At 49.5% G+C, this 24,048-nt stretch overlaps 1 protein-coding gene and 1 long non-coding RNA gene across 2 annotated transcripts; both read left to right on the forward strand.

Moving 5' to 3' along the window:
- Positions 1–5,768: 5,768 nt before the first annotated feature.
- NRN1 (neuritin 1) lies at positions 5,769–14,910 on the forward strand. Its single transcript, XM_042806935.1, has 3 exons — positions 5,769–6,169; positions 10,343–10,487; positions 13,720–14,910. The coding sequence occupies exons 1-3, from the start codon at positions 6,115–6,117 to the stop codon at positions 13,949–13,951; spliced, it is 432 nt and encodes a 143-aa protein (XP_042662869.1). The 5' UTR covers positions 5,769–6,114; the 3' UTR covers positions 13,952–14,910.
- A 3,856-nt stretch (positions 14,911–18,766) lies between these two features.
- On the forward strand, positions 18,767–22,885 carry LOC116961309. The gene is made up of 2 exons (XR_004406943.2): positions 18,767–19,605; positions 20,756–22,885. It is a non-coding gene; the product is annotated as an uncharacterized LOC116961309 (long non-coding RNA).
- Positions 22,886–24,048: the final 1,163 nt, after the last annotated feature.

Consider the following 24,048-nt stretch of genomic DNA (forward strand, 5'->3'; position numbering starts at 1 on the left):
CTGCTGTGGCAGTAGATACTCTATAAATCAATGGAAGAAACACGTGAATCAGATTATCACCCCACTGAAGAATGACCTATCTCACTGTGGTCAATAGAAGTTGTGCTGCTGACATCAATGGAAGCAGGAAACATTCACATGCTAGCAACTTTTAGGACTAGTTATTGATATATACTGAGGATAAAGGTTTTGTGCAGCCAGTTTGTGTTTTGGCAATGGTGGAGTTATTCCAGACTCGGAGCTTGGTGCTGAACCAAGTTCCAGAACTTGGCATGTGTAACCGGAGAAACCAAAATTATCTTAATATCATGGGAGTGCATTCAAGGTTATTCTCAACCACTCAGGATGACTGGTATTTGGACCAAGGTGTCCAGATTAAGGATGCCAAAGCGATCAGCATCTCTAGCTCTGGCATGATACATACAGCTCATATCAAACCTTCCAATTCTTTATGTGGTACGGATTTCACCATAACGAAACCATCACTGGAACAACCTCCCCAGGGATGTGTTGGAGTCCCCAGAACTGGAGGTTTTCAAGACACAACCGGACAGGGTGCTATATAATCTTGTCTAAGCTCCCTTTTCCATGAAAGGTTGGACCAGGTGACCTCTGGAGGTCCCTTCCAACCCGGGCTGTTCTGTGGTTCTGTGTTCTATGACAACAGTAAGGCTGGATGCCAGGAAATCCACCAATACCAGCCTTTTCACAGCCATTTTTCAGGTCTATATATTTCCCTCCAGCCTGTGATGAAAAGCGTACCAACTGGCCTTAGGTTTATGTTTTCTGAAGGAAAACTTCAGTGGTAAAGATGCTAAAGATTGATACTGCTTTCTTCTGAGACTGCTTTACTGAAACCATCCTACTCTTTGAAACATCCACAGGCACCTTAAGCAAATCATGTGTTGCAAACATAATTGTAGTGGGTGTGAACTCCATCTGGCTAGAGCAGCACAGGCTCGCACACCTCCCCTCAGCTTGCCTGGGCTCAGCAGCAATGCCAGTGCCACAATACGATAGAAAGGGGTCATGCTAATAAGATGCGGAATTTCCAGTGCACACACAGGCACCCTCCCAAAAATATATCTCTGAGGAGTGCAGTTAAATGCAAACACTACTGCTTCTGTAACAGACAGTCTTTTCCTCACTGGATTGGCTGGCATGAGCTGATCATGGTCAAGTGACATCTTGGTTTTTTAAGACTTCATTTTAAAAGAGAGAATTTCCAAAGAATGAACATAGAGGCTGGGCTTTTCAAATGAATGTAGTGAGGTCTGGCATTCTGGTTTTCCCCTTTGAAAATCCCAGAAGCTGAGACTGAAGACTGCATTATTCTAATCACTTTCTAAGTTTATATCAAATCACTGTTTTCTGTGTCAAATAGATCACAAATACCTTACCCAGCATTTTCCATTTTTTAAAGATTCAGTATTGAGCAATCACATCCCTTTTACATCCACTCAGCCATATATGTTTTTCTTTCCCAGTTTTCTATTTGGAATCACAGCAATAGTTTATATTTTCAGAAATACATTTTCACAAGCATGAAATAACAATGATTTTCATGGTGAATGACAAGCACTATTTTAATACTAACTTCTGGGCAGATGTGGGGCAAAGTCTGGTCTCGGGAGCATAACTTCAATTTTTTCTGCTTAACTAAAGTCAGACGCCTCCAGCCAGTAATGAAGCCAGATGTCTAATGAACAAGGCCACCCAAAAAAGCTTTAGAAGTTTGCCCGTCATTGAAAGGTATTTTTTTAATCCTACCTGTCACATTTTCAGTGTGTTCTCATGATTTCTCCACTTAAATAAAGTATTGGAGGATCGCATTGTGAACACCTATTCATTTATCAGCTAGGTTTAATATTTGCATGTATTTTTCTGGTTGGTCACCCTCCTGTAGGGAAAGTAGCAGCTGAGGGCTGGGAGCCACAGCCCGAGCAAGGACAGCCACCTCTGCAGGACTGTAAAGCTGTCAGCCTGTCCCTCCCTCCTCAGGGAACCTGCGAGCTGCGGGGCTACGGAGACACAAGCCACTGGCTCCCGTTTCATCTCAGCTTCACCAGCGCCGGATCTCAGGCTGATCGTGAGGGAGTGTAAAAGCAGTCACCTCCTGGTAGAGGCAATGCTACTGCAGGATGAGCTAAGAGCGAATACGTTTCTCACACACCCATAGGAGGGACTTTTAAATATCACTGTGATCACTGGACCCTCCCCTCCAACATAAGCTGATGCTCAGAATAAATCAGTCTCTGACTGACAACACCAAAGATTCAGTTTTTATCCCTATTACTAGCTTGCAACCATGAACTCATGGTGTGAGCTGTTTGAAGAGATATTTTGTGTTAAAAAAAAAAAAAAAAAAAAAAAGAGGATGAAGGGAAAAAGAAATGCAGAGATGCAGCCAGCTTTGCCAGGGAAAGCAGCTCTCTCTGCTACCTTGAGCCAGCTGCCTCTTTTGAGGTTCAGCCATGACAGCCAGCCGAAAGCTCGAAAGCTAAATGAGAACCACAACCGCTAAACGCGGTGGGTCCCCTTGTGGTAGATAATTTAGATGGAGCTGAGCTGGCTTTAAATCAGCTGCCCGGCACGCTGCTCACCGCCCGGCAGCGACAGCGTGGGGCTGCCCACCCAAATCCTCACCCAGCCGCTCCGGCACACGGCGCAGCCCACGCCGCGCTCGCCGCCGCCGCTCGCTCTGTCAGAGCTATATCTGTCCAGCAGCCGTGGGCTCTGTCCGTCTGCCTCCGCCACTGCAGCGATCACACGCGCCTGCGGGATGACACTGCCGCCAACCCGACCGAGAGGAGCATGAGGCTGCCGTGGGGACCCAGGCCGTTTTCTTAAAAATCAAGGGCAAAATCGTGCTGATGAGCAAATTGCCCTAACGAGGAATGAGCAAAGCACCGTCAGAAGCGCCTCTTCTAAAGTGTACACAGATGTCTCTTAGAGACGGGCTAATATTCACGCACCTGCCAATAGCCTGCTGAAAAAAAAAAAAAAAAAAAAAAAAAGAAGAAAAAATAGAATAGTTTGATAAACAACTGTCCCCACTTCATCCTGCTCCCCAGGTCCCAGCAGAGCTGAGAGTGCTGCTACTTGAGATGGGCTGGCTTTTGTTCAGAATCTATAGCGCGATGGGCCCCTTCCTGGGGCGCGGAAGGTGGTGAGGCTGGAGCCGAGCTTGAATTTCAGACAGAGCTGGACTGCCCCAACAGTCAAGAACATTTAGAGAAATTTGGCCAGGCCCTTTTTGCCTCTGTAATTGATGCCTCGAGCTGTTAGATCTTTTTTTGCTGTTATTTGGCCAGAAATCCCCCAGAAATGCCTGTTCTTACGAGAGTTGTGGCCAGATTCCCAGAGGTTCCAGTCATTTTGGTGCTGATGGACATACCAAAAGCCAGATATTAAACTCTTCCTGGTTGTGCATTGGAAACTGCCCTGAAGTTCATTCCAAAGATTTACATAGTGTAATGTCAAAATCATGTTCAATGCAAACTTCTTGGAGCCAGCCCAACCTTTAACCTGAAGCTACAGCTTGTCTGCCCTCAGAAAGAAAGGAGCAGACAAAACTGTAACAGATATGAATGTATAAATAAACCAATACAGTTATCAATGGGGCAGAGGAGTGAAATGAGAAATTCTCCTTGCTGCAGCCTCCACAACCCAGTGCTCTTGCAAGGGTGCCTTGTCCTTCTTATCAGCAAACCCAGCCACAAGTGGCCAAGCTGCCAAGAACTGGTAGGTTCAATGTTTATAACCATGTACCTCAACCCACACTCCTTTCAACCTCTTCCTTTCTTTTTTTATGCTGATAATGTGGTGATTGTGAGACATAAAAGATCTTTTGGGATATCTAACCTATCCCTCCAGGAAAAAGGACAGGGCTCCACATTTTGATATCCACCTCAGTCTCTCTGTTGCATTACAAAAGCATCCATTACCACAGCAGCAAAGAGCTGGGTAAAAGTGTTTTGCCTTAGCTCCAGCTTAAACTCAAACCTTTCAACCCTTTGAAAGAGAACAAGGTGCACAGTCCGAAGCTTAGCCTTAGCCTCCTTGCTGCCACCAATGTCTTCAGGAGTGTGTAGAAGACAGCTCTCCCTGGCTGAGTGAATGGAAGGGCAAGCTGCCAGGAGACACGGCACCCACGGCCTGTGCTTTGTGCTGCCTTCACTGCCGTGTGTCCCCATGCTGAGGTGGCTCTGGGAGCTGGCTGAAAATGAAACTTTTTTTTTTTTTTTTTGACTCCTCGAATTAGTTTTCAGACAGCTCTGTTCTCTAACCTGGCTCACCCTCCATAGCGGAGATCGATGATTAGGAAGAAAAGGTGGAACAAAAAGGAACAGTGGGAAGGTGCTGAGGAGACAAGACAGTGTTTTTCATCTGCAAGCCCCAGGTGACTGCTAGTCTAGTTACCCAACGTTACACCTGCTTCCCAGTTGAAGAAACAGAGTTTGGGGTTCCATGACGGCTTTAAGAGGATGCATCTGCAATTTGCCTCTGCACACACCTAAAGAAGCAATGGCAAAGGAGCTCTTCATCTTGCCCTCCAGTTTCCTTACTTCCAGTTGCACTGATTCCTTTAACCCCATGCAATCCCTGTCCTTGCCTGGCGGGCTTCAGGGATTTGCAGCCCATTGGGGATCACGGGGACCCAGCCTGGCAGCTGCTGTCCCTCTGCCGACGCAGCCTGAGGCTTCTCACGGGTGATTTGTAAAAGAGAGGGACCAACTGGTAGCCCAGCTGGTCCAGGGCTTCGCAGCACTGCCAGCACAGTGGGACTGCAGAGAGGAGGGCACCCGGGACTGGGAGGAGTGAAGGTCAAGAGCAGTTCTCACTCCAACCGGTCTCCCTTTGGCTCCTGGCGATGCTACAGATGGCTGGTAAAGGTCAGGGCTGAGCTGGAGGGGGCAATAACTTTGCAGTGGGTTTTGGCCGGTTACTCTGCACCAGGAGAAGCCGGTGCTGGCACCTCTAGGTTCCTCACCCACTGCTGGAGGGGGTGGCCTAGAGGAGGGCCCCGGGAGGGCATCAGGCTCGCAGAAGCACCCCAAATCGAGCCCGGTCTCGGGCAGGGCTCCACGTAGCCTCGGCTGGCACCATCCCCTCCACCCAGCCCCGCCACACCTGTAGCCTGTCCCCAGCGGATGGGGCTCCCCCCACCCGTGACCCCTTTCCCCACACCACCCTCCGCAGTGCCAGAGCCGGGCTGCCCGCCACCGGGCTTGAGCACAAGCAAAAAGGCCGGGAGAGCCCAAGCTCTCCCCTCCCTTTCTCCCCATCCACCTCAGCCTGGGGGGGGGGGTGTGGGGGGTGACGTCATGGTGGGGGAGGGGCGGGCAGGGGGGAGGGGACCCCCCCCGCACCTCCCTTTCCTCCTCCCCGCTCCGCAGCGCGGGGGCCGGGCCGGTCAGCCCCGGCGGGGCGGCCCGGGGGCGGGAAGGGAGGTTTTGGGGGGGGGGGGGGGTGTGAAGGGGGGATTTCTGCCGTGCTATCCCCACCCTCGGGGGGGTGGCTCCTCCATCTGCGTGTGTGTGTGCGTGTGTGTGTGTGTGTGTGTGTGTGTGTGTGTGCGCGCGTATGTCCAGCCCCCGCATCCCTCCCGCCCCGTGGGGACGATCCCGGCTGCCCTCCTCCCGCGCCACACGGGGCAGGAGGAGCGTGGGGGGGGGGGGGGGTTGTTTCTCGGCGATTAATGAGGCGGGGGGACACGGGGAGAGAGGATAAATCCAGCCTGTGATGCCTATAAATGGCGTTTCTCTTCCGAGGTGCATATTAAAAAAAAAAAAAAAAAAAAAAAAAAAAAAAAAAGAAGGGGGAAAAAAGCCCCGGTCCGTGTCATCCCCCCGCGTCAGGGCCGCCGGTGGGCGTGAGGCTGTTCTTCCCCCGCCCCCTCTTAATGGAGCGAACCATTCCCAGCTAGTCCTCCGCGCCCGCTCCCTCTGCCTCCCTCTTTCTCTCCTTCTCCTCTTGTCTCCCCCCCTCTGGTCTGCAAAGTCCTCCGCTGCTCGGAACTTGTTGGCAATGCCTATTTTTCAGCTTTCCCCCACGTTCTCCCAAGTAACTATTTAAAGATCTGCAGCCGCAAATGGTTTTACTAAATGTAGGATGGGACTTAAGTTGAACGGCAGATATATTTCTCTGATCCTTGCTGTGCAGATAGGTAAGTGGACTGCCAAATTCGGTCTCAAGTTGTGCGCACCGAAGCCCGGCTGATGCATGCAGAAGCGGAATGGCGAAATAACGCGGGCTGAGGGCCGCGGTTTGGGGCGCGGGGGGACCCCGCTCCAGCAGCCTCCTGCCCGCCGGCAGATTCGCGGGTCCTCACGCTGTCACGGCAGGGGAGTCCGCAGGAAAGGGAGCCGATTTCGTACTTCTATCACTTTTGTTGTTCGTTTTCCTAAATCACTGCATGTTCATTCATACTTCCTTTTTTATCATTTCTTTTTTCTTTTTTTTTTTTTTCTTTTTTCTCCCCCCCTTTTATTGTTCCTCCTTCTTTCCCCTCCTGTTCTCCCCGTCCCCACAAACAGCTGCATTTGTATCTGCTTTTCGGATATCCCCTTCATTCCTTTCCACTGGCAATTTGGAGACTCTAGTGATAACAATTCCTACCTCCCTCCCCGAGGGACAGAGAAATAAGAACTGGCACAAAATGGCTTGCGAGAGACCTAGATGGAAAGTTTTTTTGCAGAAAATCAGGGGGACAAGCAAAGGGCTCCCTTTGGGAACTTGGAGGCTTTCCCATTTGCAGAGCATCCTAAAAAAAAAAAAAAAAAAAAAAAGCAAAACCCATTACAAACTTAAAAAAAATAATCCACCTGAATTGCGGGGATTAAACAAATAAAAAATATTTTAAAATCGCGAAGTCCCACCGCCCGATCGTTAATTTTGTGCTCAGAGAACCGCTGTCAAAAAACTAGCGGGTCCAAAAAATTTCTGTGTATGTTAAGTTACTTAAAATAGAACAGGTTTCCCTCCACGCCGGTATGTGTTTTTGTGTGCTCGTTGCCGGTTTTGTTTAATATCTTGGGTTCTTCGCTGGTTCTTTTTGTTGGTTTGTTCTCAGATACATTTTATTCAACATTGCTGAATTTTTTTCAAGTTACAGACATTAAGCAATCTCCAAGCTAATGACCACTTCTGTCCTGTACAGGCAAATGTTAAATATTATATACTGAATATGTATATTCCCGAGCATGATCTAAAACGGGGCTTCAAGGAAAGGGCGATTAAAGCGTGTCTTTTATTATCCAGACTGTCAGGTGTGAAGAGACCTGTGAAAATATTTGCCTGCAAAGGAATTCTGCTACAATTAAAAAAAAAAAAAATATGCTCGGCATTGCTATTTAGAGATCCTTTTGCTCGGTCACCCTCCTCTCCAGACAATCTCTGCAGCATTTTGTGGGTACCAAAAGAAAGAAGAGGGGAAAAAAAAAAAAAAAAAAAAAAAAAGGAAAAGAAAAGAAAAGAAAAAGAAAAAGAAAAAAAAAGGGGGGAAGGGGGGAGAGAACGAAGGGGAGGAAAGAAGGAGGCAAAATGTCTTGAACATTTCCTCATCGAGAAAAGAAAATAATAAGAAATATTGAGATGAAATGTTGACCTCTGGAAAATGTTGATAAACGATGCAAACCCCTCCACTGGTATTACCATTCCATTTTAAACGAGGCTGAACTCTTCAGAAGGCCATTTTCTGTACTGTCAGAGAAAGAAGGGGAGAAGGCATTATTTGGATGTTATCCTTAATTTCAGTCCTTGCATTTTTTTGTTTGTTCGGTCGTTTGGAGGAGGAGGATTTTTCTCTCGTTTGTGTTTATTTGATTCAACCGAGGGAGGATTTTATTGACGGTGACATCTCAAAAGGTAGCGAGGGTCACTGGGAACCGCCGTCCCCGGACTGGCGGGAGCAGGAGCAGTCATTTAGAAAGTTCCCCCCCCCCGCAAATTGCTGCACGGTGCGGGGATGGCGGCGGGGCGGTCGCTTTGCGGTGCCCTGGGAGCGGACGGCTTTGAAGCTCCTGGAGGGCTTTTCTCCTCTCTGCTTCTCCTTCGGTGTTTCGGGTAACCTTCCCCTCCCCTACCCCCCGCAATCATCAGCGTCTGGTGGTCTCGGTGTGGGGTTTGCAAAGGGCCGTTTGCCTTTGCCCCGTCTCCGGTAACGGCTGGTGTGGAATGGATGTTCGGCTCGTTCCCCAAATGTCTATGCACCGGGACTTAAAAAAAAAAAAAAAAAAAATATATATATATATATATATATATATAATATTTATCTATTTATTTGGGCAGAGGGGATTGGAGCTGTCCCAAATCCCTGACAATTTTGGAGGTGACGGGGTGGGGTGGGGGGGCGAGGGGACTGAGTCTCGGCGGAGGGCGCCCAGGACCAGGAGGGATGGACCAGGCTCGGCTAAAGGACAGCAGGGACTGAGAGGACGGGGAGCGGGTTTCGGGAGGGGGGCACGATCCGTTACGGATGGCTCCTGCGGTCCTGCTGCATTGCAAATTGCTGCACACTCTTGTCTTTGAAAGGCGGGGGGTGGGGGGGAAGACTGGGGCCACGGCAAAGCACAAGCGACCTAGTTCAAGAGAAATCCCGCTGTCGTTTAACCGAGCAGGATCCTGGTCTGTCTGCCTTTGTTTTGGTTGTTTTGGTTTGTTTGGTTGTTTTGGTTGTTTTGGTTTGTTTGGTTGTTTTGGGTTTTGTTTTTTTGTTTTGTTTTATTTTGTTTTGTTTTTTTGTTTTTTTTGTTTTTTTTTTTTTTAATTATTATTACTGGTGGGGTTTGGGGCGGTTTGGGGCCGGGGACACCCTGAGAGGCAGGCACAGAGGGCCAGGCCGCCCCTGGGAGGGGAGGGATGCTCTGAACCCCACTGATCCCACACCCGACTCCCCCCACACACATATTCCGACCCCGGCCCGGGGCAGGGCTCCGCCCCGGACCCCCTAGTCATATTTTTGGAGAAATTCGTGGCAACTTCCCCTCCCCTTTCCCGCTGTAGCTGCCGGAGTGGGGTGGCGCGGGTTTTATAGGGCACGGCTTTACCCTCGGGATGGTCCTTCGGTTCTTCGCTATTTGTTTGCCTGGCAATTTTTTTTCCTGCCGTAGCCAATGTCTGTAGCCTGCTGGGGGGGGGGTGTGGGGGGTGTGCTTGGTGTGACGGCTGGTGCCGGTGTGTGTGTGTGCGCGGAGGGGAGTGGCCACCAAGTCGTGTTAGCGATGAATCAAACGGCGGGGGGGGGGTGTGTGTGTGTGTGGATCTGGGTCCAAATAGCCTCTTTCGGAGGCAGCCATTTAGCTCGTAACCGGGGCCCGGCAAGGAAACACACCCCACACCCCCCCGCCACATCCATGCCCTGGCGACACAGCTCGGGAGGGGACAGCCACCCGCAACATCCCCATTCCCCGCGTGTCCGCGGCTGCCGGGCCAGGGGACGCGGCGTGGGGCGGGGGGATCTCACATCTCACGCAGGGCGTGATTCATTTTCTTTCCACCGTTGGCAGTCGGTTGTCGGGGGTGGGGGGGTGGTGTTCCCGCTGTATTTAACGGAGCGTCGGCTCCTGGCGCGGTCCCGGGTGGGTGCCTGGGGCAGGGGGGGTCAGGATTCATCCCTGCAGCCCCCCCCGCCCCCCGCGATGCCAGCGCGGCTTTGGAACCTCTGCTTTTCTTGTCTTTAGCGCAGTTGTTTCTAGTGTCTTTTCGTTTTGGTGGGTTGTTTTTATTTTTTTTTTTTTGTTTGTTTGTGTTTTTGTTAGTACTGTTATTATTGTTACGATTTTTTTTTTTTTTTTTCCCCCGCTGCGTGTCGCACGGTATTTGCCACGGGACGCGGGCGATGAGGAGCCTGGTGCGCGCGTGTGTGTGCGCCGGTGTTTGGACGGAGAAACGCGCCCGCTGCTTCGAGGCGGAATTTTCTAACAAAGGAGCAAGTCCGGGGAGAAGCAGGCAGCGCATCTTCACCTAGCCCCCCCTCCTCCACGCCCCTCAAAAAAAAAAAAAAAAAAAAAAAAAAAGAGAGAGAAAAAAAAAAAAGACTGAAACCGCTCGGTGCTAAAAAAAAGCAAAGGGCGAAAAGCACCTGACTCGTGTCCCCGAGTGCCCGATGGCGACCCCGGCTCGCCCCCCCCGCCCTCCCCCTGCCCTGGATCGCCGCTGCTCGACGGGGCGCGCCGTTAGCAAAGGGGGGGGGGGGGGGAGGCGGGTTTGGGAGGCGGGGGGGCGGTGGGGAGGGGAAGGAGCGAGGTGGGGGCGGCGGAACGGGGGGCCGAGGGGGGGCGGGGAGCCGGCGGAGCTGACCTGTGCCCCTGCCCCCCCCCCCCCCCCCCCCCCCCCCCAGCGTACCTGGTGCAGGCGGTGAGAGCGGCGGGGCGGTGCGATGCGGTCTTTAGGGGCTTCTCGGACTGTTTGCTGCGGCTGGGCGATAACATGGCCAACTACCCGCAGGACCTGGACGACAAGAGAAACCTCCAAACGATCTGCGCGTAGGTCTTTCCTTCCTCCTTCGGGGCCACGGGAGGGGGCGGGGAAGGGGGGGGGGGAACGGGACTAAAGCGGGGATCACCCGGGTCAGGGCAAGGGGGGCCAGAGGCTGGATGGCGGAGGTGGGAAGAGACGCCGCCGTAGGAGCCCCCAAAGCGGGGGACAGGCCGGGCCGGGGCAACCGTGAAGTCTGGAGGGAGATTTTACAATGTCTTTAGTTTTCCTCTCCGTCAATCTGGATGGGGGAAATTTTTCGCCTCTTTTTTTTTTTTTTTTTTTTTTTTTTTCCCCTCCCCTCCTTAGCTCCTCTCTCCTAACTCTTGTATTCTTTCCCTTCTCCTGCTTTGCACTGGGGTGCTGACATTAGCTGCACGGGGGTGGCTAGCCCTTTCCCCTTTCCTTCTTGCTTCCTTTGGGACCCCCCCACTCACTGGCAGGCTCCGGGGTCCCCCCCCGGGCGTCCACGGCCGAGGCAGGCCGGGGGGAGCAGCTCAGCTTACCCCAGCCGGCGCTGAGGAGGCAACGCATGGGGAAGGAAATTGTAATTAAAAAATAATAATAAAAAAAAAAAGAGCCCAGCCACGATATTAATCGCCCCGCGGCAGAGGGAAGGCCGTCCCAGCGGCATCTCCCCGTCACCCCCCCGCGCCGCTCGGGCCCCCCCGGACCCCGGGGACAGCCCCATTTCCTCCCAGTTTCGCCCCGCTCCTGTCAGAGAGGGGAGGAGAAGGAAGGTGCGACGAGAAAGGGGAAAAATAATAATGATGATAGCAAGGAAAAACAACAGCAACAAAATAATGAAGGGGAACAAACAGCTTGCCTTGCAAAATCGGCTCCTGCTCTTCTCCTTCCCAATTCCTCTCCAAAGGTGGAGGAACTCGGACAGCTGGAGGAGCCCTAAATTTGGGGTATTTTTCCCCAGAGCTCAGGGCAGATGATCTTACAGGGAGAGGGAAATCCGGGGCGGCTGCCGGGGCCGAAGAGCCACCAGCTCCGGCCTCGCCCACTCTTCCTCGGAGTCCCCCGTCCCGGGGCAGGGAGGCAGAAACGGGTATTTTGGATATGTCTGGAAGAAAAAAAGAAAAAAAAAAAAAATCCGGTTGCACAGGATATTCTCCCGTCTCTCTGTTGCTGTTCTCTGGCACAAACTCCCCCCGCCAAAAACAACAACAAAAAAAAAACAAACAAAAAAAACCCACAAACCAAATCAAACCAAACAACAACAAAAAGATAAAATCCTATTTAGAAACGATATAAGGTCCTTAGACATAAATGCGTTTGGAATAGTTTTTTTCTGATTTTGCTCTGCTAAAATCAGAAAATTAAGGACATGAAGTGGGAAAGTGAGAAGGAAAGGGAAAGGGAAAGGGAAAGGGAAAGGGAAAGGGAAAGGGAAAGGGAAAGGGAAAGGGAAAGGGAAAGGGAAAGGGAAAGGGAAAGGGAAAGGGAAAGGGAAAGGGAAAGGGAAAGGGAAAGGGAAAGGGAAAGGGAAAGGGAGGAAAGGAAAGGAAAGGAAAGGAAAGGAAAGGAAAGGAAAGGAAAGGAAAGGAAAGGAAAGGAAAGGAAAGGAAAGGAAAGGAAAGGAAAGGAAAGGAAAGGAAAGGAAAGGAAAGGAAAGGAAAGGAAAGGAAAGGAAAGGAAAGGAAAGGAAAGGAAAGGAAAGGAAAGGAAAGGAAAGGAAAGGAAAGGAAAGGAAAGGAAAGGAAAGGAATTAAAAAAAAAAAAAAAAAAAAAGAAAAAATAATAAAAAAGATATTCTGCAACCATCCTCTCTGTCTACCTAGAGATTTCTGAACCAAACACCTATTAAGATTGGCATCTCGCTGTAGATGCTGGGTTATGGTTTACCTTGTGTCCTGCATGAGGAATAAAAACCCAGGGGCAGCAGTGTCCTAATATGATCTCCTTTGGCCCTGGAGTGCCAGACCAAAGGTGATCTGGACCTGTGAAAAGCACCGGTTTTCCCAGCAAGACCTTTTTCCCTACCACCTCCCACCATGAGTTTGCCTTCGCCCTGTGCCGGGATGTGTATTGAAAGAAGATGAGGAAAGATTTAATTTTCCTTTGGGAGATGCAATTACAGCAGAAATACTGCAGGAGAGGCACACTCTCAGACTCTGGCTTCTCAGTATCTCATTATTTATTACAAATGTAGCAAACATTGGGAGTCTACAACCAGCTTAGAGTGCTCATAAATTAGAGGTTGTAGGACTACTTTAAAAAAAAAAAAATCAAAATCCTAATTTGCAGGCGCCTGCCATAAGGCAAGGGGGAAATATGAATCAGAGGGCAGAATTGGGGTGATTTTTGATAATCCAGACACGGAGAGGAAAGATCCTCCCGTCCCCCCGAGGTGGGACAGTGGGACGGGTCCTGCCCCGGCAGCGAACCCCGGTCCAGTCCCCGTGAAGAGAGGAATTAAAAGAAGAAGGGAATTAAAAGAAAAAGGGAAAATGTGTGGGAACAGCTGGAAATTTTCCCGGGGAAGGAGAAACCCTTTGCTGCCTATAGACCCCTGGCCATGGACGAGGGGTTCCCCCCGCCGCGGGCCGGTGCAGGGAGCCAAGAAGGGAAGATGCTCCGTCCTCCTTCTCCTCCTCCTCCTCTTCTCCTCCTCATCCTCCTTTCCTGCCCCTGCAGTCAGGGCCCGATCCCGCCCCGGGGCCGTACCGGTACCCTCCAGGATACCGCCTTCCTCCTGGGAAAAGCGGTGCCTTTCCCAACCCCGTCTGCCAGCTCCCACCGGTGATGAAAAACCCTCGGGACGAGCCCGTGGGCTCTGTGCATGTTCTCTCCTCCCCCCACCCCGTCAAGCTAAGACCCCCTTCGGCAGAGATCCAGCAAAACAATTTTTGCACCATCCCTCCCAGCCCGGGCTGGTGCCGAAGGCGGGGATGGGGATGGGGGAGGGGGGGGACCCCCGAAATCCCAGCTAGCGGCAGCCCCCCCGGGAATTGGGCAGGGGAGCCGGTGCCCAGCGCGAAGCGTGCGCCCAGGGTGGGCTGGGGGGGCAGCCCGAGGATCCCTCCCAGAAACCGGTGTCTCGGGTAGGGAGAGGGACGTGGGGGGCAAAGGCCGGGTTTTAGGGTAGGGGAGGCGCTGGCTCCTCCCCGCCGGGCGCCAGCCCCCCCTTTAAGGCTCAGGTCCGAGGGGGCAACACCCCTCCCAAAAAATACCCCGGGAAGGTGGGGGTGCGTGCCTGTTTTGACGCCGGCTGCTCTCCCCTCCTTGCAGGTACTGGGATGATTTCCACGCCTGCACCCTCACAGCGCTCACCGATTGCCAGGAAGGAGCGACAGACCTCTGGGAGAAATTGAGACGGGAATCCAAAAACCTCGATTTCCAAGGCAGCTTATTTGAACTGTGCGGCGGCGGCAGCGGGGGGGCAGCGACCCTCCTCCCGCCGGCCCTGCCCCTGCTCCTGGCGGCTCTGGGGGCCGCGCTAGTGACCTGGCTGCCTTTCTAGGGGGGGCGAGCACACCCACACCCACACCCTCTCCATGTGCTGGATCTATAGGGGAAGTGTCCATCCCTTGCTTTGGGGACGTTGTGCTTTTCTGTGGTTGATGATGATGATGATGGTGGTGGCTGATGATGGTGAAACACCCATGTAGGACTGTGGAAGCGTTCTCCTTTTTTTTTTTTTTCTTTTTTTTTTTTTTTTTTTTTTTCTGGTGTGTTTTATTTGCCAAATGTTACCAAACAGGCAGCGGCGCGCAGCCCAAATCGGACCTCAGCTTTACTATCGCTTCGAATCAAAAATAGAAGAAAAAAACAAACAAACAAACAAACAAACCCTACAAACTCGAGCCCTCGTTGTGCTAAAGCAATCTCAGGAACGGCGCTGGGCCACCTAATGCTAAGGTTGTAATCGGCCGGAGTATCTCCCGGCGGGCCACGGGCTCCCCCAAAAGTGTGGCGGTGTGTGAGGCAAGAACAAAAACGCAGACAAAAACAAAGGCACTGGCGATGAATCCAAGGTAGATGTCCACGTGTGAAGCATATGGTGAATAATTCACAATCTCTCATCTTTCCTCCACAGTCGCTTGTTTTTTGGTCATTCCACTGCAAAAAAAAAAAAAAAAAAAAAAAAAAAAAAGAACATTTTTCTGCAAGGGGAAAAGACAGCGAGCAAGCGAGGGAGAGAGGGAAACGAACAGTTAAGGAAGGAAAGAAGGAAAGAAAGAAGGAAAGAAGGAAGGAAGGGAAGAGTGAAAGAGATGTGTCTAAATGCCCGGAGGAGTGAAGGAATGCTGCTAACAGATCTCTGAGAGTTTACCTTTTCTTGCTGTTCGAAGGCATCTTTCCGAATTCACTGCCTTTAATTTTTTCCTCCTCTTTGTTTTAGATGTTACACATACCAGTAAAGTACCTGAATATCCAACCGTAGGGATCACAAAAAGGGGGCTTAAATGTAAACCTAAAGAAAAAAAATAATAAAAAACCCAACAAAAAAACAACAGCAAATGATTTTGAAAAAAAAAAAAAAAAAAGAGCCTTGATTTTAAAAGAGAAGCAAAATGTAATTTAAACGAAAGTTTATTATAAAGTCAATTCAGAAAAAAAAAAAAAAAGATTTGCTACAAACTATAGACAGAAGTATAAAATAAAAATTATTGTTTGAAATGAGGGTGTCGTCCTTTTTATAAAATGTCTAGAGTATATTGGAAAGCACAGGGCTTTGAAGGCAAGGAAGGCTAAATCCCGACCCGATCCCTTGATGAACGTGGCAATTTCAGTTCAAACAAGGACAGGGCGGCTGAATTGGTTAGTCGGAGCCTTCCTTTTTTTTTTTTTTTTTTTTTTTTGTCATTTCTTTCTTAAAAATATGCTCTAAATCCTCTCACCCCGCTCCTCCTCCTCCTCCTCCCGAAACCCCAAAACGCAGCACCCCCGCTTCCCAGCTGCGCGGAGCCGGCGCAGAGAACCCCGCGCGGGGCGGCGGAGGGCCCGCGGGAGCGGGCGCGGAGCGGCGCGGAGGAGCCGCGGAGGAGCGAGAGCAGCAACCACCATTAAGGAGGAGGCTGAGGAGCCGGAGCCGGGGCGCAGAGGAGCCCTTTCATAATTAATAAGGCAGCTCATCTGAAGGAGCAAGGGGAAGGGGGGGACGGGGTATTGATTTCGCAGCAGAAGCTGCTCTAACCTCGTCTATTTATAGACGTCTGATGCCTTTATAAAGAAATACACATCAAAGAGTAAACACGTCCTTTCTGCTTTTAAGGAGAGAGCCCAGCTGGCGACCGGGGGTGGGTGGGTGAGTGGGTGATGGGGAGGTAGGGGCCGCGAACTGGTTTGGGGTGATACATTCCGGTGGGGAGCCGTGGGCTGCGCAGGAGCTCTCCCTTGCCCATGTGTAGGGTGGCAGGGTCTCTCTTCCCTTTGCCCCCCTCGCCCTGCTCCCCTTCTTTCCCAAGGTCCGCAATGTAATGTGTAAGCAATAGCAAATGTAACAGTTCATAAATCAAACAGTGGGTCGCAAGCCAATCTGCATTTCCCAAACGGATTGAATCCCAGCAACGAATGAGCTCAGGAACCGGAGCCAGGCGCCTTTACCACTGGAAGCAATGTTGATTTTTTAATGATAAAATACATTATGCCTGTGTTGGGGGGGGGGGGGGGGGGAGAGGCTTTGCAGAGCTCAGTCGCCCTTCGGCAGACACAGGTCTGCTTGCATTTCTTTTCCCTCTGCCCTCCCTCTAGACACAGTTCCCACCACCACCAAAGAAAAAAGAAAACCCTGGAGAGCAGAGCTTTGTTTAAACGGTTTGGGTTAGTTTCCCTCCCCGCAGAGGATCTAGACCTAAATTGATTTTTTTTTTTTTTTTTTTTCTCCTGTGCACATCTCTGTATTCATGAGGTCAGGCGCTGCTGTTCCGATTTACCCTGTCGCGCGAAATGCCAGCTGCCGAGGGGAGAGAGACCCCTTCTTGGGGGTGCGAGGGGCTCCTCAGCCTGCCGTGGGGCCCCCCCTGGGCCTGCTCCCGCCGCCGCCCCCCTCCTCTCGGCTGCTGGACGGTGGGAAGGGGGAACCTCCCAGTTTTTCCTCACCCCTCGGAAGCAAGCCCAAACTCCGGAGTAAGAGAGCGGTTTCCTGCTCCTTAGTGGAGTCGAGTTATCTTCGCGTGAGGTTGGATTACTAATGGATAATCTCTCCGTAATTAGCACATCCCCACAGTTGAGGCGAATGATAAAAGAAGGGAAAAACAGCCGAGCGGGGCGGGGTGGTTGTCCGGGTCCCCCCCTCCTCCCGCCGTCCCCCAGACCCCTCCCGGGGAGTCTCCCCTTTCAGGCTTCTCATTGCCGGGCGCCCATCCCCGGGGCGCAGGGCGGCCCGCGGGCACCCTGGGGCTCACGGGGGCATTTGCTGCTCCAACACCGGCATCGCACCCCCGGGATTTCCCGCACAGGCGGCGGGGACGGCAGCAAACCCCGGTCCCGCCCCCAGCTCGGTATTTTTGTCGGGGAACGCGAGCAATCCACGAACTCCCCCCCCCTTTATTTTATAAAAGCCTCTCAATGCGCAAGGCAGTGGTTATTCCCCTTTCGGCCCCTTCCAGGGGTTATTCCTGAAGCCTGAGTGCAATAAAAAAATATATATATTTTTATTTATTTATTTGTTTTAACCCAGGGGTGATTTATCTGTTTTGCCTTGTTTTATAGCCAAGGAAACATGAGCTTTCCCCCAAATCCCAGACAGGGACTGAGCATACTCACTTTGCCTCCTGTCGCCTTGCATCTGGGGGGAGGGGGGGGAGTTCGAGGGGGGGCTGCGGGGGGAGGCGGGGGTGTCCCTTACTGGGCTGGTCCCACTGCCCTGAGCAGCGGATGCTGTAGCAAACGCTGGAGAGGTTTAAGCCTCTGAACACACCCTAACTCCTGGACAAGCGTGAGCTGGTGAACTGGGCAGGGGGGGGAAATGCAACAGAAAAGCATTTAAACGTGGCTAGTAACCACAGTAGAGTTATCATCTATTTAAACAAAAATAAACACACGCACGGGGGGGGGGGGGGGGGGGGGAAGGGAGGGAATAAAAAAATAAAAAGCATAAATGCAGATCAGTGGAAAAAAAAAAGAAAAAAAAAAGAAAAAAAACAACCAAAAAAAGGCAAAACAAAAACAAACAAACAAACAAACAATAAAAAAGACAAGCCAGGGCCTTTCAGGCTGGCTGGCTGCTCGGGGAAGACTGCAGCCGCTGCGGCTCTGCCTGCCCTAATTCCTGCCCCCAGCTCCGGCTGAGCATCTGCGGTCCTGGGGGGCCGCAGGGAGCCAGTTCCTTCCTCCCCCCTTGGCGCTGGGGGATCCCTCCTTGGCGATGGCTGCTCTCTGCCAGGCTTCACCTTTTAGCAGCCCGGCTGAGCCTTGGAGGTGGGGGCTGCTCCTTGCTCCCCTCTTGGGCTGCCCTCCAGCACGGCCATACTGAGCCAGCACTGATCTGAGGGGGTGGCGGTTGATTCTTGGGTTTGTTTTGTTTTTTGTTGTTTTGGTGTTTTTTTTTGTTTTTTTTTTGCTTTAAAGGGGAAAAAAAAAAAAAGGTCCCTTTCCCATCTGCTCCTGTTCAAAGGCTGTAACAGGGAGATGGAGCTGGCCTGTGCTGGGAGCAAAAGCTTCAGCCAGGACACAAAAACTGAGGAAAAGCTGGCTGGAGGATAGTGAGGGCAAACAGGTTGGTCCTTACAGAGGGAGCAGGGAGGGACGGTATAAAATTAAGGTGTAGTAGCCATTTCTTGCAAGACTTTCCAGTGGCTACGTCTATGCCCCAGAAGAAGCAGTGGCAGGGACTCTCCTAGACCTCTTTCTTTCCAGGGCCCTGTTTAAATCTGTGCAGTTGCTTTCCTGCCTAGTGAAATCCAGTAGGCCCTGTGAAAGACTGACAACCCAAGGAGATAGAGGCCAGTTCAGCCTTCCTGTTCATCAGGGCTGATTCATTAATAATTAGTGCCATTAGGTACACTACAGCAGTGCCTGAGGGCCCCAATTAAAGGAAAATGAGCTTGTTAAATTCAAAGCACCAAATTCTCCTTCTGTTACTCCTGCCTGATGCAGAGGTGGTGCCTCCAGGGTAGGCAGCAGGAATAGCCCTGGCTTTCTAGGTACGTAGTCTCTCTACCTTCCCCCTCCCTATTCTTCCTCCAGCTTTTCTCTCTCCTTCACCTTTGCTGTAGATTCTGCTTAGGGACTACTGCAAAGCATGGCCAGTGCAGGAGGTGGCTAGCAGGACTCGTGGGAGAAGGTGGCAAATCAGGTTATTTTTCAGAGCCACTTCATTCTTCATCACAGGGCAAAGGAGGGGGTTTGGATTTCTTTTTTTTTTTTTTTTTTTTTTGCAGGGAGTGGGAAAGTGATGGGGACTGCAGAGGAGTCTGTTACAAAATCAGATGCAATTTTAGCTGTCTGAAAGAGTTGCTTTAGGCTACAGGCAGCTGATGATCAATGGTGCTGTTGGCAAATATGCTTTCAGCTGGCTGCTGTCTCTCCTGAGGGACAGTTTCAGCCCAAGATCCATTGCAGTGGTGGTACGGCAAGGGATTTCATTTGCTTTGGGCTAAGGACCTTCTGCCGCCCAGTTCCACCAGTGAACCAAAGAGAAGAAAAGCTGGAGGTGATGAGGGAGAGACACAGCACTGTCATTGGTGAGTTATTTGCTGTTCCTTTCTCCTCAAATCCCCACGGTGGGTCTGTGTTAGAAGATCTTATGCAAAACCCTGTACTCTTGAGCTAAGGGTTTGCTAATGGATGATCAGGCTGTGCTGGTGTAGGCTCTGCCTTTCAGGAGATACTGCAGAAATAGGTTTAAATGATTCAGCTGATCAGAAACCTGGCCTATGGCCTCTACCCTAGCTTTTTAATTTTCATTGGTTTATTTTGTTTGTTTGTTTATCTCCTAAGCTGATATGAAGGAAAGATAGAAAGAGCCTGCTGAAGGTCAAGGCGAGCCTCACCATCAGTTCATCCGAATGTTGATATTCACCAGTAGAAATCCGTGCCCACAGGTACTGGAAGTCTCCTCAGCAAGAGAAACAACATTGCTGCAGGGGACAAACAACTAGTCCTGACCTTCTTTACACAGCCCTTCTCTGGGAAAAAGCATCCCCTGAAGTCAATATACATTCTGCCTAGGTAAGGGTTTCAAATGCCCAGCTTTGCCTCTGACAGGGATGCTATCCAAATATGAATTCCAGATTCATGCCACCAAAATATGAAGTGCCTGTGTGTGCATCGTACTTTGGGCCTCCAGGTTTCTTGCCTATGATATCAATTTACTAAAGACTGTGAAAAACTCACTAAATCTCTCAAGCATCAAAAATCAAATCTGCAGGGCACCTTTTTTTGCTGTGAATCAGTCAACTCAAGAGTGGATGGGCAGTGCATCCTTTAATACCACCAATTTTTATGACACTTTGGAAACTACTAGATATTCAAACTGATGCTCCCTGAGACAGGGAACAAAAAACCTAAACCTCAGACAACCAAACTGAAGAAAAAAAAAAAAAAAAAAGGAAGAAAGGAAGAAAATCATCACTGACATTGATAGGAATGGCTTTAATCAGATTTATTGCTCCTTAAACCATGTATTTTGCTGCAGACACTATCAGTAAGTTTACTACAGGACCGGCTTGGTACGTGATCTCATTTTGCCAAATGCATCTTTTCAAGAGTCACATCACATGCCTGGTACAGCATCTCTCTGTCAGAACTGCTAATAGCAATATCTTAAGTATGAGAAGTTTTGCAGTAAATTCATTGTTTGGTATTTATGCTCCTTTTAATTCATTTTGTTTCACTGGGTGGTAAAAGAGATCTTATCCATTCCTGTGCTCCTTTGGGGCACTTCCACTTTCCCAGTCCTCTGGCACAATCTGTCTTTGCAGAGGTATGATCCCTGTAAAGCCACTGCCCCATTTCACTTCCCATATTCCAAGAAATCCCTGAATTATGTTGCCAGATGAAAAATCCAGAACGTATCTTGTTAGCATGGAACATTGGTTGCATCAGTTTTACAGTGCCTCATTTGAGGATCCAATATGTCAGAAAATTGTCCTAAGTTTTGCTTTTTATTGAGGCTTAATAGGCACCCTTATCCCTTTTACTAGACCTGTGATGCAAGACTTTGTTTTGTTCTGTTGCCAAGACATTTCATTTGATCTCCCTCACCCTTACTTCTACTGTCTATTAAATGGGAGTAGCACTTTCAGAACTTTGGTGGTTGAAAAATGCTACATGAGGAGGTAGGCATTATTAATTAGAGTGATCTTATTTTATCTTTTAGCTTTCATCCGAAGAAAAACGTCTGGATTGAAATGGCAACAACAAATAATAGGTAAAGGATGCTTCCCTGTGGCTTCATAGATCTGCTGTGTAAGAGAAAACATTCAGCCCTGGGTGCACAAGAGTTGTGGTTCACGTCTCCCTCTGAAGAAGCCTCATTTTAAATAATGTTGTAGCATACCTACTGAATGCAGATGCTGCGCTGCAGGCATTTTGGGCAGTGAATTTCAGCCTGTGCCCTTGGCTAGGCTGTTGAGGACAAGTTCCAATACCCGTCCTTCTTTCAGAGATGCCAGTCCATCTTCAGCCATGTCGCTCATTGCTGGTGATCTCCCTGCTTTGCTGTGCATCAGAGGTTCATTTCATTCCCTTTTCTTTAGGTGTCAGTGATTTGCTCTCTCTCCACCTAAACCAGAGATCTGGCACATCAATACTTAGAAGGCTTAGGAGAAGATGAAAAGATCAATATTTCACTGAACTCACAAAGTTGCACAACTTCTCAGCCTCCATTTTAATGTCGGCTGTGGTTAGTTTGTTTTTTTTTCTGTAAGCTAAGTGATTTCAGCTTCTCTTTGAGTCCCACCTGTGTGAATATCTTGGTTTTCTCCATTGTTAACAAGGAACTGTGAAGAGGTTGTCCAGGCTCACTAGTCAGGCAGTACTGAGGTGGCTGACTTCTAGGAAAAGCCACAGCAAGAATAAGTGAGAGACAGCCTACGCACGGCTTTTGCTGGTCTTTAGCTTATGCTCCAACTCATGCTCATGTTAAACAAATGGCCATTAGCAATTGTAACAGACAAATGCAAAGAAAAACGAGCCAGATGCTTAGTCATGGAGCTGTGCTTAGAAATGATGGCCCGTTATAAGGCAGCTTCAGTGACTACAGCAGATCTGTGCCAGCTCACGGCAATTTAGGATTTGTTTTGCTCAAGTTAGTCTGTGGTCTGAAGTTTCTGATCTTGTCCTTTGTGTGAGCTAGATCATGCAAATGGGGGTGCCAGAGCCCCAAGGACATTGAGCAGAGTGCTGCATGAGTACTGGCGTGAGAAGGAGCAGCAATTAGCTCAAAATTCACGCTGCTGGCCTGTCATTTCCGAGCTCCCCCCCCCTGCTGCTCTGTAATGGGAAGACTTGCGCTCTAGAAGAAGGGGAGAAGAACATTTTGCTCATGCTCATATTAATCAAGTTGTCTTGTGAGCTGCTGAATCTGTGAAATTGTATCTCCCATGGTGTTCAGTGGTAATGGCAGTTTCCTATGTGGACTCTCTGGCGTCTAGTAATACAGTTGTGTTTCTGCAGTGGGTGCACTCCCAGGGTTTTTCTCCTATGCCCACCTACTTCCACAGCACTTGTAGGCAGCTCAAACCTTAGAGACTACCATCCCCTGTCAAGTTTGATCAAACTCAGTTCACAGGCTCAAAAAATTATTTAGGAGGGACTGACTGGCACTTGCACAGACAGTGTGATCTCATAAGCTTCCTTTCCTTGGGAAACTAGGCTACCAACCTAGCAACAGGGGAAAAAAAATGCCATCCTGCTAGCAGAAAGGACTTAAACACTGGAAGAAAAGAGGGAAGGTGGGAGAGGAAAGTAAAGCTGTTTTGAAGGGGAAAAAAATTCACTGCCTTGTGGCTGCAGATCTCCTGCATGCTTACAGGGCCAACCTTGGAGAGGCACACTGGAGAAAATATTCTCCAGAGGATGGCAAGATCTCTTGTGAAAATTAGTAAGGGAGAGATATCACCTGGATTCATCTCACCACCAGGCATCCTAAATGGCTATTTCTATGGTAAGGATTGTCTGCGGTGGTGCCTGTTTCTCTCCGCTGACTGGAGGAAGACACTGATGCAACTAGTGTCCAACCCATGTGCCTGCAGTGTCTGAAGTGAGGTGGGTCCTGTCCCAAAGGGAATGATTCTCTTACTGCTCTCTCCTTCAGGCCAAAGTTTTCTATGGTGCTGCTACAGGGTTTGATACTCCACGTACCATGTTTGTATTTTAGAAAAGCTGCTGTGTATCTGAATAGCTGCAGATGTATGCATGGTTATACCGGGCATTTATAAGCACTTATCCTCTGTGCACTAAAACCTTTCCTGTCCTTGTAACTTACAAAATAAAATCCTTTAAGTGAGCTTTAATGATTCTAGTACTACTTCTTTACAAATTAGAGAGCTGTCATCCTGTTTTTATTTGATATCACACAATGTTTGAGGCTGTCAAAAGTATTATAGCACATACTCATATAAATTGATATTTAATTTCAGTAATTACAATGTCACTAATTGTATTTTTACACCTGATGCAATTACTGACATTCAGCTCTTGAGCTCTGCTTTGTTCTTTCTAGATTTAGGTGTTCCTTACTCTTTAATCTTCCCACCTACAGTAGATCTTACACACAATGAAGCTCAGAAATAAAGCTCAGACCTTCCCATCAACAGCTGTGTGCCAAATGCACAGGGTAGTTTGAAACTCTGGGTGTACCCAGAGTGGAAGATATGCTCAGCACGCCACGCCCTATTGCTATGCCATTTTTATGAGTCTTAGAGAGGGTTGCGTTATCCAAATGTTGCACAGTGCTTAAGTGCTTGTACTTGCCTATTGCTAAAAGCCTTGCATTTGCAATTTTTAGAGGGCTTTTTTTTTTTTTTTGCTTATAGCCTTTCACTTAACATACCCTGGGGCTGCTGTGGCAGCCTCTTGGCCTGGTATCTCAATGCTCTTCTCCTTATGGCCTTGTACTGGTGCATTTGTTGCGTCGTATTCCATGAGAAAGGGCTTGCTTTCTACATCTCAGCCATCCTTCTGTCCTATTCTCCTCTACCTTCTCATTGCCTTGCTGTCAAGTTATAATTTGTATGCTGCACTGAGGTTCCCACACCCTGACCACTGGGTGCCTCTAAGACTGATGACTCCATATTAGAACAAATATGCCAGATAATGGGTAAATAATAGTAATTTTCATATATGATAAGTATTACCTAATTACAGATGTGCACAAGGCTTAGCAGCCAACTAGTGTGCAACATTTTTACCCAATTAAGCATAATCCAGTTAGTGCCAGTGTTGTCATCAGACAAAGGTCACTGAAAGGCAACTTGATCATCCTTTAATGAAGGGTATAATTTTACTAGGGGAAAGTTATAGCGGGGGGTTGTTGAGATGACTGTGATCCCCTGCTGCACTGGAGCGGGCACCCAGGAGGGGACGTTCACCTGAGGGCTCCTGACTACATCCCTTCTTGGCTGGCCACTGGGTACAATTTCCCTTTTAACTTCAAACTTGGTGTATGCC

This window comes from Tyto alba, unplaced genomic scaffold (assembly GCF_018691265.1).
Source record: "Tyto alba isolate M040663 unplaced genomic scaffold, T.alba_DEE_v4.0 Super-Scaffold_48, whole genome shotgun sequence".
Taxonomy (NCBI): Eukaryota; Metazoa; Chordata; class Aves; order Strigiformes; family Tytonidae; genus Tyto; species Tyto alba.

Coding starts and splice junctions, on each gene's coding strand:
- NRN1 (XM_042806935.1), top strand. CDS start 6,115: ATGGGACTTAAGTTGAACGGCAGATATATTTCTCTGATCCTTGCTGTG. Junction 6,170..10,342: donor GATCCTTGCTGTGCAGATAG/GTAAGTGGACTG, acceptor CCCCCCCCCCAG/CGTACCTGGTGCAGGCGGTG. Junction 10,488..13,719: donor AACCTCCAAACGATCTGCGC/GTAGGTCTTTCC, acceptor CCCTCCTTGCAG/GTACTGGGATGATTTCCACG.